Source organism: Argiope bruennichi, chromosome 3 (genome assembly GCF_947563725.1).
Source record: "Argiope bruennichi chromosome 3, qqArgBrue1.1, whole genome shotgun sequence".
Classification (NCBI taxonomy): Eukaryota; Metazoa; Arthropoda; class Arachnida; order Araneae; family Araneidae; genus Argiope; species Argiope bruennichi.
In genome coordinates, this window is record NC_079153.1 from 143,691,270 (window position 1) to 143,710,249 (window position 18,980).

General features: G+C 33.5%; 1 protein-coding gene across 1 annotated transcript in view; it reads left to right on the top strand.

Moving 5' to 3' along the window:
- LOC129963350 (uncharacterized) overlaps positions 1-18,980 on the top strand; it is an 87,260-nt gene that overhangs the window by 54,377 nt on the left and 13,903 nt on the right. The window contains exons 16-25 of the mRNA XM_056077676.1: positions 1,169-1,347; positions 2,387-2,640; positions 4,718-4,808; positions 5,790-5,948; positions 10,506-10,809; positions 13,429-13,672; positions 14,427-14,607; positions 14,993-15,218; positions 17,040-17,156; positions 18,252-18,424. Of these exons, the coding sequence (XP_055933651.1) occupies positions 1,169-1,347; positions 2,387-2,640; positions 4,718-4,808; positions 5,790-5,948; positions 10,506-10,809; positions 13,429-13,672; positions 14,427-14,607; positions 14,993-15,218; positions 17,040-17,156; positions 18,252-18,424 (1,928 nt within the window). The remainder of the gene's footprint in view (positions 1-1,168; positions 1,348-2,386; positions 2,641-4,717; positions 4,809-5,789; positions 5,949-10,505; positions 10,810-13,428; positions 13,673-14,426; positions 14,608-14,992; positions 15,219-17,039; positions 17,157-18,251; positions 18,425-18,980) is intronic.

Consider the following 18,980-nt stretch of genomic DNA (forward strand, 5'->3'; position numbering starts at 1 on the left):
TTGATTTGGAAAAGAAATATATTAATTTTGTTCTTTTCATCACTGTTACTAAATTTTTTAGGAAACTCTGTAAATTTGGTCATGTATCAAAGGGTGAGCGGTACTTGTTTTTAACTGCATTTCATTAATGAACTTTTGGCCTAACCATGCCATTGAACTTTTGGATTCACTGCATGTCATTGCCAAATGTAGTTAATAGGCTAATATGTTTGTTATCTTAAACGTTTAATAGCTGGAATGCAGCTAATACAAAAGCACCGGATGAGTCACAATGGAGATTTGCAGTATATGTTCAGCATAATGCTTCTTAAACTTTTTTTTCACTCGCACCTCTTTTGGGGGAAAAAGTTTTCTCGTCTCCATTTCAGTCAAAAAATTTTTACCGACTTCAAAGATGAAAAAAAAAAAAAAAAAATTTAGAAAAAAGGCTAATTAGCGGAAAAGGAACTCATTGAAAACAATTATTTAAAACATTTTTAGGAAATAAGTCTCAACTATTTTTAATTATTTTTATTTATTTGTTATATTTGCACAATTACTATTTTATTTATTAATCTTAAGATCTAATTAAATAATTATTTGTAAAACTTTTGATTAAATGTATCCCATTCTTTTTTTTAAATTATTTCTAATTACAAACGCTGAGCAGTCTGAAAGATAAAGACCTATTTGTAAATTTCGCTATCATTAGATTTATTTAAAGCATCCTATTACAACGAAATTTAGATAAACTCCATTGATAATAATAATAATAATAATAAATTATATTTAATAATGTTATAATATTCTAAATATACTTATTATATTGTTACAATCTTTTATACCATAATTTGTTTATGTTTTTCTTGCTCACTCACAGATTTTCTAGAAAACCTTTAATACCAACTACTGATTGAATTCTTTTCTCTCCTTTTTTTATAATGATCATATAAATATATATTATGTAAGCTCCCCTCTTCAGAAAAAAAAATCATAAAACATTTTTTGAAATATTGCAGAAGACCTGATGAAAATAAACGTGCAATAATTGCTTTCCTTTTTCATGTAAGGTTTCAGTCACCATCTTACAAATTGATTTCTTTTAATTCAAAGAAGAATCCCCCTTTTTTTTATACTAAAAAAAACTTTAGTTAAATACAGTTATCTAATATATTTCATTCGCTTCTAGGTTTCCGTTCTGATATCGAACATGACCGTCTGGTGGCCATTGCTCTGGTTCGTATCAGTCCCACCTGCAAGAAAGCCACCACAGAATTGGAATGGAGAGTGACCTTCGGAGGCGGCAAGCGGCAAGGAAAAGCCACCATCCAAGTCGACTTAACCGCAGACACTTCAGACATGTCCTTCGTAAGTGCGCCGATACATTTAACAAAGAAACGGTTTTCCTCGCCATTAAAAGATAAAAACCAGATCATGCCATCTTCTTCGTGGGATTAATGATGATTAAGACTCAACAATATTATTTAAAAGTATCAGACAGTGAAAGTGGTAATAATGGTTCATTTAACATTTTATAACCCAAATTTATAAACATTTATACAGTTCAATAGATGTTCATTTAAAACCTGCAATCGAATTTTTTAAAAAAGGTAATGAAAAAATCATTAACTAAATTACTAATTTGTAAGAATAATACTAAATTAACAGTAATTTGTGATCAAAAATAATTTATATGAATATCGATTTAAGACTGAATTTATAACAAACATATTTTTTCTTGGAAAGGGACGCTCGCCTCCATGTCACATGAAGGTGGGTGCAGTGTGGCTTTTGCTTGGATGAGCACCACAAAACCAACCAACGGCCTGTGATTCTGTCTAACACCTTCTCCACTGTTTCTTAAATGCAGAAGAGAAGGAGGCATTTCATCGAATAGTGCATCTAAATCACGCTCCTTAGTCAATGAGCGTGATCCAGCGTCTTTCGGCGCGCTGTGTTTGACTAATTCAAGAAATTAGAATAATGGCATTTAAAACTTTTATACATCTTAAAAAAAGCAAGTTTGCCATGCATCAAATTTGAATTATTCGTTACATACAATGTTAACATATCTTTTTTTTTTTTTTTATCACAAAGAATTTAATTTTAAGCGACTTTTTGATATTTTCGGTTTATAATTTGAATTCTGCTTATAATATTTATATGTTTGGCTTACATATATTTATGAAAAATTTCTGAATTTTTTAATTTCTTTTTCAACTGATTTTGCGAATTGCTCTTATTCAAATTGAAGAAATTAACGAACAACGAAGGATTTTTCTTTTTCAAAATTTTTTCGCTGTCTACCAAATGATAGGTGGAGAGGAAAGCAGCAAAAATAAGAAACAGAAGGAAAAAAATGGAGTAATCATCGCCACAATAAATGACATGTTATTCATTATTTCAGAGTGCCAAAGAACCAAAGGCTTTGGCCTTCAAAGCTGCTTATCCCGGCAAAGCCATAGCTGCTGGCAGTCCTGTAGTCGTGGATCTGGAGGTGTCTCTCGAACCTGGGTCTCTGGCCCCTGTCATCGTCGAAATCAAAAACATGGACGCCAACAAGAAGTTCCCTTACGAGATGTGCCTCGGTGGGGTGTGGTTTCGGGGTAGGAATTACCCTTGCTTCTCTCCTGTTCAAGTGGAGAGTAACTTCTCTTCAAGGTGACTAATTCACATACATATTTAATACCAAAATGAAACTTCTTGTTAAAGAAATGTCTACAAGTCTGCAGATCTATTGTACAGTTTGTAATGTGTTAAGCAGCACTTACTGCTAACGATTTCATAGAGATCACGATCAAATACTGAACAAACAGCGTTATGCCACAAATATTTCAGGGCTAGACAAATTTGATCAATGATGACCTTTTAACAATTAATGGATGTTATATTTAGTGTATTAAAAATTAACAGTAATAGTTGAACTTATTCTTGAAATCCCTTTCTTTTTACATAGATTTTGTTTATTTGCATTTGCAGTTAAAATAAACAAGAAGAAAGGAGAAGAAAAATTCTATGAAAACAATATTTTATGACAACGTTAAGCAAGGAGAACAATTTCTTTGTTCAAATAAATTATTCTTTTCAATAATTTTCTTTGGGTCAAATTTTATAAAGAGCTCAATATCGTTAAACATGAGTATCATAACAGAAAAGGAACAAATAAAACTACCTGAATTTTAGGAACATTGCAAACCAAGCAATACGTAGATTTAAAAAATTATTGCTTTTGTTAGCACCTAAGCAGGAACTTGCAAGTATCACACTTGTAACATCAAAAACCTTGTTTAACGAGTAAAACAAAATGTAAGAGAGGGGGGGGGGAGACTCGCTTGAAGAGCGACATTTCACAGAAGAGTCACCATATGCTGGACTGGCTTGTATAAGTCTGTGTAGAATGCTTATTTGAAGAGAGCCCTTATATCCACATGGAGAAAGTTTTGATAGGATAGAGTTTTCAAAAGCGACTCCGAGGGATTTGAGCAAGTGCTTGTGGACTTTCGATCGACGAGATTCTGTCTCTCTCCAATATTTTGAGGCCAGAGAGCATAGCCAGAACTACCGAAGAACTGCATTCTGTATCACAGTAAAAAGCTGCGCTGGAGATTTGGTCAGGAGAAGAAGACATAATAGACGCAACCTTGCAGTGAAATTAGGGAGATGCTGAAAACGGGGCGAATTATTGCATCGTACATTAATAAATACCACCCTAACAAGGCAGTAATTATGTAGTCTATAAATTCTTTTAACGATAATGCTGTGTCTCCTTTTCGCCAAATTTTGAAGCACGGCCAAAAATAGATGTCTTGAGAAAATTTTCTTGTAAAAACCTATATTATAAATAAAGAAATTACACTATTTTATATAACACTATTTTAACTTTCTTTGAGTATTTTTTTCAGAATCGAGCGTATTACCTGCGTGGAAAAAAATGGTGCCTCTTGACGAGTGCGAGTGAGAATTGGGTAACGAAGTAGGTTCGTTTCGCTGGGGCACCGAAAGAAACACTCTTCAAAGGCCCATCTTTGAAATTATTTTGGAGGAATGAATTTTTCCTCTTGGACCTACCTAGGGCTTCTGAATTTCTTAGCAAAGATATTAATGGTAACAATCTCTTCTTTGCGATAGGTCAATATACTAAACACTCCCACGAAACAGTGGAGGTTTAGTTCGATGTATTTTAACGGTATAAAATTAGTTTAATTATTATTTTTATTAAAAAGCTAGTTAATATTTGATTATTTTATCAAATATTACGTTTATTAAAAATTTCTTACAGTTCAACAAAAAAAAATTCGTAAACGTGGCTTTACACAAAAAATGGCAGTCCAGAAGAAAGCTATCCTAAATCGTAAATCAGGAATCAGTATTACATAGACTTTCAGGCAGACTTTTGCATTTAGTTTTGTTTTAAAAAACAGTTAATAATGATTTTCGTATTAATATCCAAATTTTTTGATAAAATTGAGAAGATTCAAATAATATATTAATTACATTTTCATGAATTAATGAACGTTGTAAAATGAAGGAAACTGCTTAAAATCTAGAATTATTTTCAGTTCATTTATTTATACAATTATATAATATAGTATAGTATAAAAATCTATGATTTTAGCAGCAGTATATTTATTTGTAAATTATAATTTGCAGTGAAATTTAAAATAGTTTGCAACTGAAAATATTATCCTGTGATCTTATTTTCCATAAATTAAATCAGATTCTCTCTTTTCTTTTTCAGCGGTTCGAATGGAAATCGCAATGACAGCGCTGTGTACAATCTGGGTCTCGTTTGCAACACTTTTGTGGACAGCAGAGATGAAGAGAATAAGGTGATTGCATCGTATTTGTATCGAACATTCGTTTAGTAATGCCTCTCACTTGTTTGCATGTATTTCTTTTAGAAAATATCCTTTCTTAAAAATTTTATTTTGACAAAACTTTTCATATATGTAATGACATTTCTTAATCTAATTTAAATACTAATTAATTTCCTATCTTTATCTTAAATTAGGCCCTATTACTTTATTCTAAAATGTTCTCGTATCTCTTCATCTGAATTCCATTTTTTTTTATTTAATTATTTCTAAATTCGTGATCCAAAAAGCTAATGTTTAACGTAGCTTCCAAGATTCAAGAACATGAATAAAAATCACTAGCGCCAACGGAATTTTTTCTGAAGGTACCTAAGATTCCCTTTTCAGAACTACGCTTGCAAAAAAAGTCCCTATGAAAATCGTTCACTAAAAGTACCGAGGAAAAAATTTCTGAGATTATCACTTGAGTCTCTGAGCGAATCGACGCGTTCTGCTATTTTTCGCGTGAATGAATTATTATATATACTGCGTTTTTATTTTTATTTTTTTTTCCTTCTTATAATTCTTTCTTTGTTCAATAAATTCCTGTCCTAAACAAAAGTGATAAAACTTTAAAAAATTTTAATTAAAATATCTGAGATTATATTTAATGTTTAGTTCTTTCACTTAGAGATGAACACAAATACCATACCACGTGCAGTCACTTTAGAAAGCAAGAATTTTACATTTCCTATTTAGAATTACATATGTATCATACCTCGTATATCTTAACGTTCGAGTTTTCTGCTAACACTTTTGTATAGAAAAGTTTCGTTTTCAAAACAGGAATAAAAAACTTTTTTTAAAACTAAAAAGAAAGCGCTTTATAACGTTCATCTATTTAAGCTTTGTTGCGATTTACCAAGATATATTTTCCATCAAGAGGTGAAGGTTATGTTGGGATTGAAAGTAGTTTTATTATTACACAGTAAATGGAGAAACTTTGCCCTTCTGCAGGTCACCATTCGTGTAGCGATGCGGCCTACAGATGACGGATCTCTGAAGATCAAGGAACAGTTTGGCGTGGAAGGTTACGCTACAGTTGGAAGCCACCACAAGAAGATAAATACGGTCAAGTTCACCATAGCCAGGGATGCAGACCAAGTCGAAACAAATGTAAGTACCTCTAGTCAAAACATGCAATTTCAGTAAACGCATGATCAGTTGCAGGTTCTGACAATATGAAAATCATAGATGCAAAATTGTTTTATGGCAGGAATGGGCAAACTACGACCCGCGGGCCAACTCCGGCCCTCCGGAAGGATATAATTTTAATTTTGCCGGTCCGAGGCAAATTAAAAGAAATATATATTTATATCTTATATATTGATCTCCTTTTCTACTTTGATTAAATATTAGTTTTTTTTATTCCTTTTTTTCAAAGGACTGATGATCTTTTTACTTTCTCTACTTTTGTTCTACAAAACATAAATCGACTGAAATAGCAAGCACAGACATCTTTCAATCGGTAAAGTGCTAAAAGAGGAAGTTCTTTGTTATTCATAACTGTAGATTGGTGCCAACAAGCGTTATCTCTTTCTCGGGGATCAGACATATAGGAATTCAATATAGGTGAATTAGACCTCAAGTATGCGCATTTTAAGGTCCAGCCAGCGGCTTTATCTTTTGTCCCGAGTTCTAATATTATTGATTGCGTATGGAAAGATTGTGGACATACAGCATCATTGCGAATAGTGGTGAAATTATTAAAAGTATAACATAGCTAGTGTTTGTTTGGGTTATTCGTAAAATATTTCAACCCCAAAATGGCTACTAAAAATGTAAAGTTGATTCAGAGTGCCGTGCTTATAATGATGAATGAACCTGGAAATATTTTTTACAGTTGTAAAAGATAAACCAGTGTGTCTCATCTGCAATGAAGTTGTAGCAGTCTTCAAAGAATATAACATTTCCCATCCGTTTACATTTAAGCATAAGAATTTAAATTACGAAGCAATGTCCGAATATGAAAGAAAACAAAATGCATAAAGTCTTTGTAAAAAATGATCAGGCGGACAAAATTTTTTCAATAAGGGAAGCAGAAATATCCAAGAAGCAGCTACACATGCAAGTTACATTGTAGCAAACAATATTGCTAAAAATAATAAAGCTCTCAGTGATGGGGAGTTTGTTAAACAATGCATGCTCCAAGTTTGTGATGTTCTATGCCCAGACAAGAAAAATAATTCTGAGACTGTAAACTTATCTCTAAAAACGGCGACATCTAGAATCGAAGTCATTGATAAAAATTGGACATCACAATTAGAGTCAAAGATTGGCCAGTTTAAATTTTGCTCCATAGCTATGGATGAAACCACAGATATAAATGATACTGCTCAATTAGTATTATTTATAAGAGGTATTGATGAGAACTTTGAAATTACTGAGGAACTGTCGTGCATGCGTTCTTAAAAGGAAACTACAAAGGGATGTCATATTTTTTGTGAATTTCAGAAAAGGCTTTTAACTTTGAAAGTGTCTATAACAAATATATGTAATATTACGACCGATAGAGTACCAAATATGACAGGAAGAAATCTGGAATTCTTGGACTCTTTAATCAAAATTTTCCAGGGAACAATGTTGTTTTTCTACATTGTATTATGCATCAAGATTCTCTATGTAAATCTGCATTGAATATGAAACCCTTACTTGATACAGTCATGAAGCTTGTAAATATTATTCAATCTCGTGAGCTTACTCACAGGAAATTTCGAGATTTTCTTCAGTACGCGCAATCTTAATGTTCTGATGTACTTACTGTATTACATGAAAGTAAGATGGCTTAGTGCAGGATGTGTTTTCGAGCGAGTTTGGCAGCTCAAAGACGGCATTGTGTCGTTCTTCCATGGAAAACAGTGTTCTGCGGAGTGCGAAATGTTAGAAGATACAGAATGGCTTTCGGACTTCGTTTTTTTCATAGATCTTCTTTGTCATATAAGCAACTTGAATGTCAAGATGCAGGAGAAAAATCAATTTATCGACGAAATCTGGGCCCATCTCAAAGCTTTTAAACTAAATATGTTTGCTTTTCTCATTTCCCGAGGTTAAATTCAATACCCTTAGTGAATGACGAGAAGCTTAAGAATTATGAAGATGGCTTGAAAGAATTGCACTTTGAGTTCGAACGCAGATTTCAAGATTTCAGTGCCATTCAAACAAAATTGGATCTTTTTTGCCATGCTTTTCAACCTAAATTGTGAAGCAGCGAGGTCTATTTGCAGCTTCAATTAATTGAGTTGCAATCCAACAATCATTTCAAGCAGATGTTTCTAAATATACAAAAGCTAGAGTTTTCAAATCATTATCGAAAGTAAGTTTCCCAAATTTAATATCTCAAGCTCAGAAATCAGTGCTATGTTTGCTTCATCTTATATATGTGAACAAGTGTTTTCAACTATGAACATTAGAAAGAATTAATTCAGAAGTAGACTGACAGATTATCATTTACCCTCGTTCCTTAGAATCAGTGCATCTCACTTCGAACCTCAATATAAATTTTAAAAATGAAATCGCAATTTCATTCATCTCATTAATATATATTTAAACTGTAATACTTTTATATTGTTTTTAAAATTTTAGAAAAATTTATCTTTTCCCACCAAATTTTTTTTTCAATGTTTGGCCCGCGATCGAAGAAAGTTTGCCCATCCCTGTTTTATGGTCTATTTTTATACCCAGTCCCGCCCCCCGAGGGTTCATTGTAGATATGGGAATGAGAAGCTTCCGGAATAGTGGTTGGTTCGTTCTGCCCTGATGGGCGCATGGTGCGAGGTCAATGACAGGACGTGCCACCTACGGGAGAGGTTGTACCTTGACAGGCGATGGTCCTTAGGACTCAATTTTTGCTCTCGCCAATACTGTCGCGGTGTCCGGTCACTCAGATTTTTCCGTATGCCTCATTCCGCGTCGGGAGTAGTTGTTTATAATTATCTCCCTACCCAGTGCTATATACTTGGCATTGCTCCAGCATAGTGATTGATATCGAATTCATTTTGAGATCCTTCCAATGTCTGGAGTTATGAAGTGAGTATCCCATGGATTTGTGAGAAAAAACAACAATGCTCACGATTACCCACGGTTTCCTTTCACCCACCCTTTTTTGTTCAATGCCTGAAGGAAAAAATAAGGCATCTTTTTGCGACAAAATGTTGAAAAAAGTTCAATCAGAATTTAAAAAAAAAAAAAAGATTGTTCAAATAAAAGCAGATTTTTTAAAAATAATAACTTAATTGACTAAGTTGTAAGCACAGAAAAATATTGTTTATCGATTCATAATTGTACGTATTGGCCCAAAATGTAAATGAAAATCTCCGTTTCTTCGGTTATTTTGGGCATTATCTATTGAATTCGCTTATCCAATCTTATCGTATCGAAATATTACTGTATTCAATAGAAACTTTTGATAAACTGTAAAAAAGGAAAAAGAAAAAAGAAAAAAGAAAAAAAGAAAAAGTGACAGAAAAACATTCAACTGTTAAAAATAACAATTTCTCGGGGGGGGGGAGATGAAACCGTTTATCTCCCTAAAGTAGAGAAAAAAGAACAATCATCTGTTCTTCTATAATTTTATGGAAAGTCTCGGCTTCAGGACTGAAAATTCCAGGCCCGAAAGTAGATCTATTAAAGAGCCTCCCATGGCATGTGATGCCTGGTACAATCTAACTCCAAGGGTTAATTGCCTTCAAGCTGACGTGGTAAAGACGTTTGGAAAGGTTGTGCAGACACCAGCATCCGATTCCAAATTTCGAGGTTCGTCCGTCCGCGCTTCAAAACTGCACGTTGTTTAACCTAATTTAAATAAAGGTAACTATAAAATGCGAGCCATCTTTCAAAAAGAAGCGCCAGTCTATGTATGTTAAAGCCATTGCGAAAAAAATATAGCGTGATACTAGACATATTTTTTTTTTTTTTTTTTTTTTTTTTTTTTGCATTTGCATATTAGCTATTTTTATTGACAATGTATTTATGCTCAGCTTTTTATGAAATGATTTTTTTTTTCGTTTACTTATAGAATAAAAAATATCAAAAACGGAAGACAAATAGAATTTTTAAAAAATTTACATTACTTTCCGTTAGAGAAATAGTAATATATTAGCAACAGGTAAATAATAAAAATAATCATAATAAAAGCACACACTATAATATGTTTTAGGAAATAAAGATAGCAAATAAAAAAAACAATTTATGAGATTTTTTCAAGATATTTTGAACAAACTGATCATCTGTGTTGTTTCGTAAACGTTTACCCCTATATTCATTCAATTCTACATTTATGAATGCTTTTAAAGCAGTTATTTTGTTTGCTTCGGAAACAACTGGCGACTACTAGTGGAGGAATATAATTTGTCATACCTTTTATTACGTTTATTAACAAAGTTTTCTTTCTATATCTGTTTAACACATAAATGAGACTTTCAAACGGCACCAAGTTTTGCATGCTCTTCAATAGAGTTTTCATCGATAAAGAAAAAAAATCAATCTTTTTAGTCTATCAGAGAAAGATAAGAATTTTCTTCCCTTTTTCTGCTTTTCCGTGTGCATTAAACTAACTTCGAATGAGAAAGGAAATAACCCGAAGTGCTTCTTTGTCAAAGTTTTATATCGTCCCCATTATTGTCCAATCACAGATTTGAAAAACTTCAGAAACTTTGATTATTTTCTGTCTCCTAGGTGAATGCCTCGGTGAAACTCGTGAATCCTGAGAACATTCCGATCCGAATCCATCAGCGCCTGTGGATTCCTTTCAACATCACCATTCCCATCGATGCAGTAGTGAAAGTGGAGGCAGAGGCCCGGGGCTACCACAAAAAAGACAGGGCCGTCCTCACTGTCCACAACATGAGGCTAGTGTCGGGAGGTGTCAACATCCCATGTCCCATGCTCTATCCCCAACCGAAAGTAGTCTTCAACCCCACCGGTCCCACGACGCAGAGTGACGTTATCAGGGCCTACATTGGCTATTTCACTAATCTAGGTAAGTGATTAGTAAAAGAAATCCGCATAAGCGATGAAGGGTGCACATCACGATTTTCTAATGGATTGTTTTGGAGATCACCAGGATCTTTAAGATGAAAGTGACAAAGCTTGCAAACGTTTTCCTCCAACTGTAGAGAACTACATCCGAAAATCAACTTCGCAAGGAATATACTTGAGCTCACATTGTATTGAGATGATTCTGCTATGAAGGGACCGACAAGAAGTTGATGAAGAAGAAGAAGATTTTGGCTTACCACTTGTAATTCAGCTTCTCTTCCCGGGAAACTGAAATTTAGTTCATTTGATACCGATGCACATTCAGTAATTCAATGGTTCACTTGACGCGAATTTCAAAATAAGCAGTTTTCTTATAATTACAATTTCTTGGCTAATATTAAAACTCGGCTCCAACTAGGTTTGGGTTAGAAATTCCAGAAGGTTATTCTGCGAAGAAATTCTAGCAATTTCTTCCTCCAGCTGGGTTATGAGATTTGGAGATTCCTCTCCATGCAAGCACCAACTCAAACCAATATAACTAAACCGATTAAACTCTTTTCACATAAGTGGGATGGATGAGCAATTTTAGTTTACTTTAGTTATATTAACATCCCGTCTTAAAGCAACGCTAGGACAGTTTTGGGATGGACCTCGTCATTTTGAACCGCGGTCAGATGACGAGGACGACATCTGAATTGGCAAGCCCCTCTTCAAACTTCCACACCACACCAGCGGGAGGACGTTTGGCCTCGACGGATTTAACGTGAACCAGACCCGCTTACAAGACGGTTCTTCCGTGGAATCGGCTCTGAAATCCATCGGTTCCGAAGATGGATGAACAATATGATGATTTCACGGAGTAAAGGCCTTGAGCCTGAGGCTACCTCCGGTGCTAATAGGAGTCATTCGATGCACTTGGCGGTGTTGCTGGCCTGATTTGAGATGGAGAGAGTAGTTCGCCTGGCTGAGAACAATAAATCTGGGTAAGAGCAAGAAAGTATCTTGGTGGAGTGAGTGGATCGTCAGTCAAGGAGATGGAATTTTGGCTTGCTCACATGCTTTCCGGAAAAAGTGGAACAATTTCGAAGATGGAGGTGCTGGTTGTGGCGAATAATATTTTGTTCTCTGAGGATCAATCAGCAATACCCTAACCAGGGAGGATAATTGTTGACGAAACATAAGATTCTGGGACGGTTTTTTTTTTTTTTTTTTTTTTTGCAAGACTGGGAAATGGGTGCGCAGAGGGTTGAATTAGAGTGACATTTCGGGGTCTTTTAATTTTTTTATTGAGTGTATATTTTTTCATTTTTGAAGGGCTTTTTAAAAGCATTTAACTGGAATCTTTATATAAGATGTCCAGTATAATTGCCTTTATAATTTTGAAAAGAAAATGGTACTATATTTCGCACAGTTAAAACTTATTTACTAAACAAAATCATATCTCTCCAATTATATGTATCCTAAAGTTTAAAGTCTAATACTACTTTAAAATTAATTTGCCACTCATTCTGTAAATTTCATTTGATTTGGTTGAAAACTCTTACATTTTATAAGCAAACTTTTGATTTTTTTTTTTTTAATTTTTAGACCTTCTCAAATGTATTTACTGTTTTTTTTTCTCCCAAAATTTCTTGTAAATATTGCCCCCAGCAAATAAAAACATTGTTGAATTCATTAGCTTCTTCCTGTGAAACGGTGTGAACCAAAATCTTTTTCTTCTTTATTATTGTTGTTCGATCCTCTAAATATCCTCATGATGGAATTGCTTAAAATGTGTTCATCGAAAATAAGAATAAAGGGAAAATACTTATACTATATATAACTGTTATGAAACAGACGAAACAGAGGATAACAGCCTTTTTTAAACTGAAGCGTATATAAGGGCTGTAAATTTAACAATAGCAACGGTATTATTACATCCTTTACAATGCAGGTACTTACTTGTAATGTGTATATCTTTCGATGTAGTAATCAGCGTTTCTGTGTAACTTATTTCCATCAATTCGGAATCAGAGATATGCCTGTTCACTAATTCCACTTAATTGAAAACAAGTCCTACAGGACGTTCATAATGGCATGACAACATCCAAGGAATATATGCCTTAAAGGCCAGTATCTATTATATCAGATTGTAATTCAATCACTGCTTTCCTTACACCATTCAATCCTTGCACACTGAATAAGATAACTGAAGAAATCAAAACAGGCGATGACAAGACAGACAAATTAAAATTTAAACATAATTATGCTACAATATTTCTGTGTAAAGATTTTTTTTTTTTTGAAATTTGTCTTTATCGTATAGCGAAAGATTTATACGATATACTCACGATGTTGTTTGATGTTCTAAACACCGACCAATATCGTGAAGGTATCGTAACAATATTGATGGGCATTTTGTGTAAATAGGGTATGCAGGTTTTCTTTCAAAAAATGTTAGTTGTAACTGTTGAATTAGTTTTTTAGTTTTCAGCAAAGTTTTATAAATTATTTTTACCAGTATTTGGGTTTCCAAAAATTTCAACGAAATGTAGATTGTATTAAATCGATGCATCAAGATTTCTAGCATAGAAAACCATTACCAGAAATATTATCACAAAAAATAAACCTCTGCTTTCAGGTCTGTCTCACAAAATGAATATGGCCCAAGAAGGCGACGACGATTTGACCATTGAGGTAGAGGTAGAAATGACCGATCATCCCCTGGCAGAGCATGAGAAAGTGTTCCCACTTAAATTCATTGCAGAGGTAGGCAAAGCCGTTGCAGAAATCGATCAGCCGATGCAAGTTCTTAGAGATGGACAGGAACGAGCAGACTTGGACGTCAGAGTTCAAGTGGATAACAAGAAACCTTACCAGAGTGGGTGAGTGAGTCATTTGTTTGAAATCGACTTCAGACTAGTCTTCCCGAAATTTTCTCGTTTACTCTCTATTAAAGACGGTATTCCTCTTCTTTCTGACTGAAATTGTAGACCGTGGGCAACTCTGTGAACGTCACGAACTCTCAGATTGCTTTGCAGTAGAGTAAAGAAAACTATCACTTGTTCAGGGTGATTTACATTGAATAGGGTAAAAGAATAGCATATTACGAATTCTATAATTTATTTAACCGAAACAAATTTATTCTGAAACTGCAATTATATGAGTTTTATCCGGCAATAGAGAAAATTTGTAATGGAATCGTCACTGGAATGCTTTCCAGCGGTGCCATCGGTTATTAACAAAATGGCATCATTCATGCAGCAGAAAACGTTCTGTGTTTTGAAATATGCAAAATCATCTTCATTTGCCTTTCTTCAAAGACATTTTTTCCGTCTTTTGGTAAAGAACCACTGCATTGTCAAAACATCGGACAGTGGGTGAAATAGTTTCAGTACACGAAATGCTGCAAAAAAACTTAATCTATTAGAACACTCTTAAAACGGGATTGAAAAAACTCGTGAAACTGCAGAGTTTGATGAAGACCTTATAAATGGCCGAGGGATTATTTTAGTTATATTCTTCATTATTTATTATTGACTATTTTAGTGATACGCCTCATTCAGTTCTTCAAATGAGCATCAAAATAACCTTTGTTATGTTAATCGTTATTTGATTTTTATGCCAACTTATTTCCAGAGAACGCATCAACGTGTCGGTGTCCGTTGTTCACAAGACTGAGTCAACAGCCGAGCCAATCAATGCTACCATTCGATTGTACTTGCCACCCTACGTGGAATTCGAAAATAAAGTCTTCAGCAATGCAACAACTGTCGGCCCAGTATCTTTTATAACAGAATACGGTGGACTGGACATTGTTGTAAGAATTTTGCTACTTGTAATTTGCATGTCATTTAGACCTGAATGAATGGTTAGATATATCTATCAGAGAAATAGTAAAATTTTTTTAATATATGAAGGCTTTATGGCAGAGACTTTAAGAGATACAATTAAATTCATTAGAAACATGACCTCCTCGTGATTAGGATATCATTTGATATGACTTTGTTAAAAAAATAATTTTTAAAATATTAAATTAAAATTTTCTTTGCCCTATTCTTAGTAAAATTTACCTTACTGTACTCTTAAAACAAGCCTTATTAAAGAAAAAGAAATAAAACTTAAATTCATTTCAAATCAATTTAAATTATTTCCAATCTTAGTTTTATCACATTTCTTGTTCAACAAAATGCTCCTTTTTTCAGATTCCCCAGTTCCTGTTTTCTGACTCGGCGACCATAATCGTCAGCCTGCTCGCCGATCCCCGCAACGAGAGGGGTTTCGGCAGAGGTGAAGTGAATGCTACCACCCCCTTTAGAGTGCTCTGCCTGCAGAACTTCAGGGAGGAGCCTTCAGTGAACCCTAAAACATCAGACACCATCGTCAGCTGCGGTCCTGTCGATCACATCATGTACATAGTCAACAGTCAAGGTAAGACAATCTTTTTCAATCAACCTAAAAGATTACGTCTGCAGGGTCATTTCTGCCCTTCAGATATTAAAATTCTTTGTATTAAACTTCATACATCTAAGTTGTTGCGTTTTTACGTGTAAGCGAAAATACGTATTGAAAAACTGTCAACCTTTTGTCGGATTTAGTTTAAATTTTGATAAACTCCACTCTTTAAATGCTGACGTTGTATGTTATATTTTATTTCATTTAAATCGTCGCGGTTTTCAGTTATATTTACCTACATTCGAAAGTACAAACCGATGGATGTTCAACCAATTGCTGAAATTATCTGCACTTGAGATGTTAAATCTGTGCACCATTCGTCTATCTCATAATATTTTGCAGTTTTCATGTTCACCTTTTCAGACAGTTAGATTTCGTTCCAAATTTCATAGAAATCTACGAATCTTATTTTAAGATCACAAACCAAATTTCATGCATCTGTCTTAATGCGTTTTAGAGGTATCATGTTCACAAACATAATTCCAAAAATATGTCTCTCCGACAAAGAAAGATACGAGGTATAAAACATGAAAATCCGTCAAAATATTAAATTGAAGTCTTTTTTTTTTTCTTTTTTCAGTTACAAATATTTGTAATTTGATTCTTTGATTTGTAATTTGATTCTTTGTATATTACGTATACGAAAAAGCAAACATTAGAAGCAGTCGCTTGAAGATTTCGAAATTTCGACACCGTAACCTTAATTGTGAAAGCTGAACAAGGGCTTCACCCATCATTCTTGAGTTCATTCAAAATTTTATATTTTACCCCCAGTGCGTTACCCCTTCTAAGGCGTTATGTGACAGGTGAGTTTATTTTATAATTACTCTGTAGAAGAAAAAGAATCGAAATCGTACCGCAAGATGTACCTGTGACAGGTACAAAAGAAATGTAATGACAATCAAAAAACAAATGAAAGCGAATTTCATTAATTATACCCTTTCTAAAATTTAAAATACTAGCCGCCTTTGGAGACCAACTTGTTCTTTTAGATTTATTTTACAGACTGTGAAATGATTAATATGCATATTTTTAAAAATTTTATCTTGTTATTTACTACGATTGAAAATCGTGAATTCAATTGAATCAGTTTACTGAAAATTAAAAAGCGTATATATTTGTAATGAAATACAAGCGGAAGTGGAAATCCTATTACGGAGTTAGTGATCAGCAGCATGCGATTGAGTGTTTTGACGCATGAGTTTGAATTACAACATAACATTGCTATGGACGGTGTGGCAAATTGAATTTCAAAAAATATTGCTAAAAAGATAATATTTTGAGTATAGAGGAGAAAACCGACAATTATCTTACAAAATTATTACAAAAAACAATTTTATAAGATAATTGTTTTTAAGATATGAACGTCAATTTTCATAGGCAAGTCACGGCGATTACTCACCTGATGATGGTTAGATCCATTTTTACTCTCTGCTAAGCTTTCTGTTTTGAACCTATTTCTAGACTTCTTTCCTCTGACTAAACGGATTTTTTGACGACACGGTGAACTTTTTCCATAACATTAATTCCTCCGTTTTACAGCTTCGTTAATTAGCTAACCGAAGCATGACAGCTATAAAAATATTAAGTGAAGCAGTCTAAAATTTGTACGATGCTTTGTTTACATTTAACAGTTGCCATTCTACAATAAGTAATAAGAGCGATTTCCGTGTCATGTATGTTAGCGTTTTATATCCATACATTCTCAGTTCATCTCAATCTTTGCACATAAAATTGGTTGATATCACTTACAAAATGTCTGTTATCTGATTTTTTTTCCCTTCCTTTTGTTTGCAGAGTGCTACAACAATCTGGGATTGAACAGTAAAAACAAAGTTTACAAATGTCAGTTTAGTGCATCATCTGCAGCAAAGAGAGAAACGGGGCCTTCTTATTCCAGAAGTGGCGGCAAAGGTTAGTGGAATTTATTTCGAAAATGCAATGCTTTACAAATCTGCTACATTTTCAGAAACACAATGATGTTGCTTTTTCCAATGCTGTCAAATCCGTCAGTGATTAACATAACTTTGTTCTTTTTCATTTGTATTTGAAATCAGTGGTTAATTATACTGTTTCTTTCAAAAAATTTCGAATTTTAAGAGTGTAGGTTTCTCTAATCAATTTTGAAGGTAACTCATTTGGTAGCCGGTAGTATGATAATTTGTATTATGTTACTCAGTCAAACAGACTGAAACAAAAATCAATAAATGACCTTAAGGGAACTGGAAACATTTGTAACTTCGAAAGATTGATTTTCCAATTTTAGTTTAATAAAATGGGGACATCTCACTGATTTTATAAATATATAATTTGTAAAGTTTTAAGAAAGTTTATTAATAATCTTTAAAAAAATAATCTAACAAGAACTCCTATGGTAGATAGATTGTTTGCCTTTTTCAAGGGGGGAAAAAAAGCCGTTTTCTTCAAATTTCGGTACGCACTGAAAGCGTTCTACTCATTACAATCGTACAAAATTTCATAAACAATATTTATTAGCATTATACATCTGTTAAGCATAGTTTTTTTTTCTTCGTGCAATGGTTTTAAAATTTAAAGACTATTTATTACGCCAAATATCATACATATTTTTATATTTTTTAATTATATGGCATTCATTAGCTTTTAAAATTTTTACTATTAGCATATTTAATTAAAATAAAGTAACTGTATAAATAATTATAAGCCCATAAATTATGCTCATTTTTACTCAGAATTATATTTTCTGAGCATACCGATTTGTGGTTATGAACTTGAAAATTATCGCATCACAATACATATTTGGTTTGCCATTAAAAGGCACATATTTTCTACTGTTTTGTCTTAAATTTGTTTTCAGATATAAAATGTACTTGCAAAAAAAAGAAGTAAAAAAAAACTGGTTATTTACAACTGAAGTTTTCGTTGTCGAGAACATCCCAGTCCCATTATGATTTTGCAGCAATAAAACCACTGTTTCATGCGACGGAAAGAATTCTCCCAATTGAAGATCTCGTTTTTTTCATTCTGTAGGTTGGTCCCCTGCTCTTCGAATAGGACCGTACAAACCTTATTTGCAGATCGACTTCCTGCGCACCACTCGAGTATCGAAACTCGAATTCATTAAGGTCGAAGGCGCCCGAAGCGTCACGAAGTATCGTCTGCAATACAGCCACACCGGATCAGACTGGCTTTATGCTAACGAAGTAAGCATTGCTTTTAGCGTCAGTAAAACACATTTCTATTATTTTTGTATACACGGGTTAGAGGGGCATGTCACATTTTTTTTTTTTTTTCACAGATTAACATATTGCAAAAGGGCCTGTATTAAATATGGGATTAAAAGTGTTCTAATGCTATCCAAAAGAGAACTGTGTCTAACTGACGATTAAAAACAAATAGGGTTAAAAATAAATTTGGTCTCAAAGCTGCATCAAAGTTCACTTTCAGGAGGGAATTCAGATCAGGATTTTTTTCTGTGAGGAACCCGATTCTCATTCGATGTTATTGTGCTATCATTTTTGGCATGTAACACGAATCCAAAATTAATGAAATCGAATAAAAGTGTTCCAACGGCTGGATTTTAAGCAAAACGCTTTTTTTTTCAAAGAATGTATTACTTTATTGTATTTTTAATTCATTCATATGAGCTCTATATATTTCAAATATTCTATCATTGCGCAATTTGTTATAAAAAATGTTTTGAAAATATCCAAACCGAATTGTAAATGGTAATAAATCTGGTTTCATATTTAAGATAAA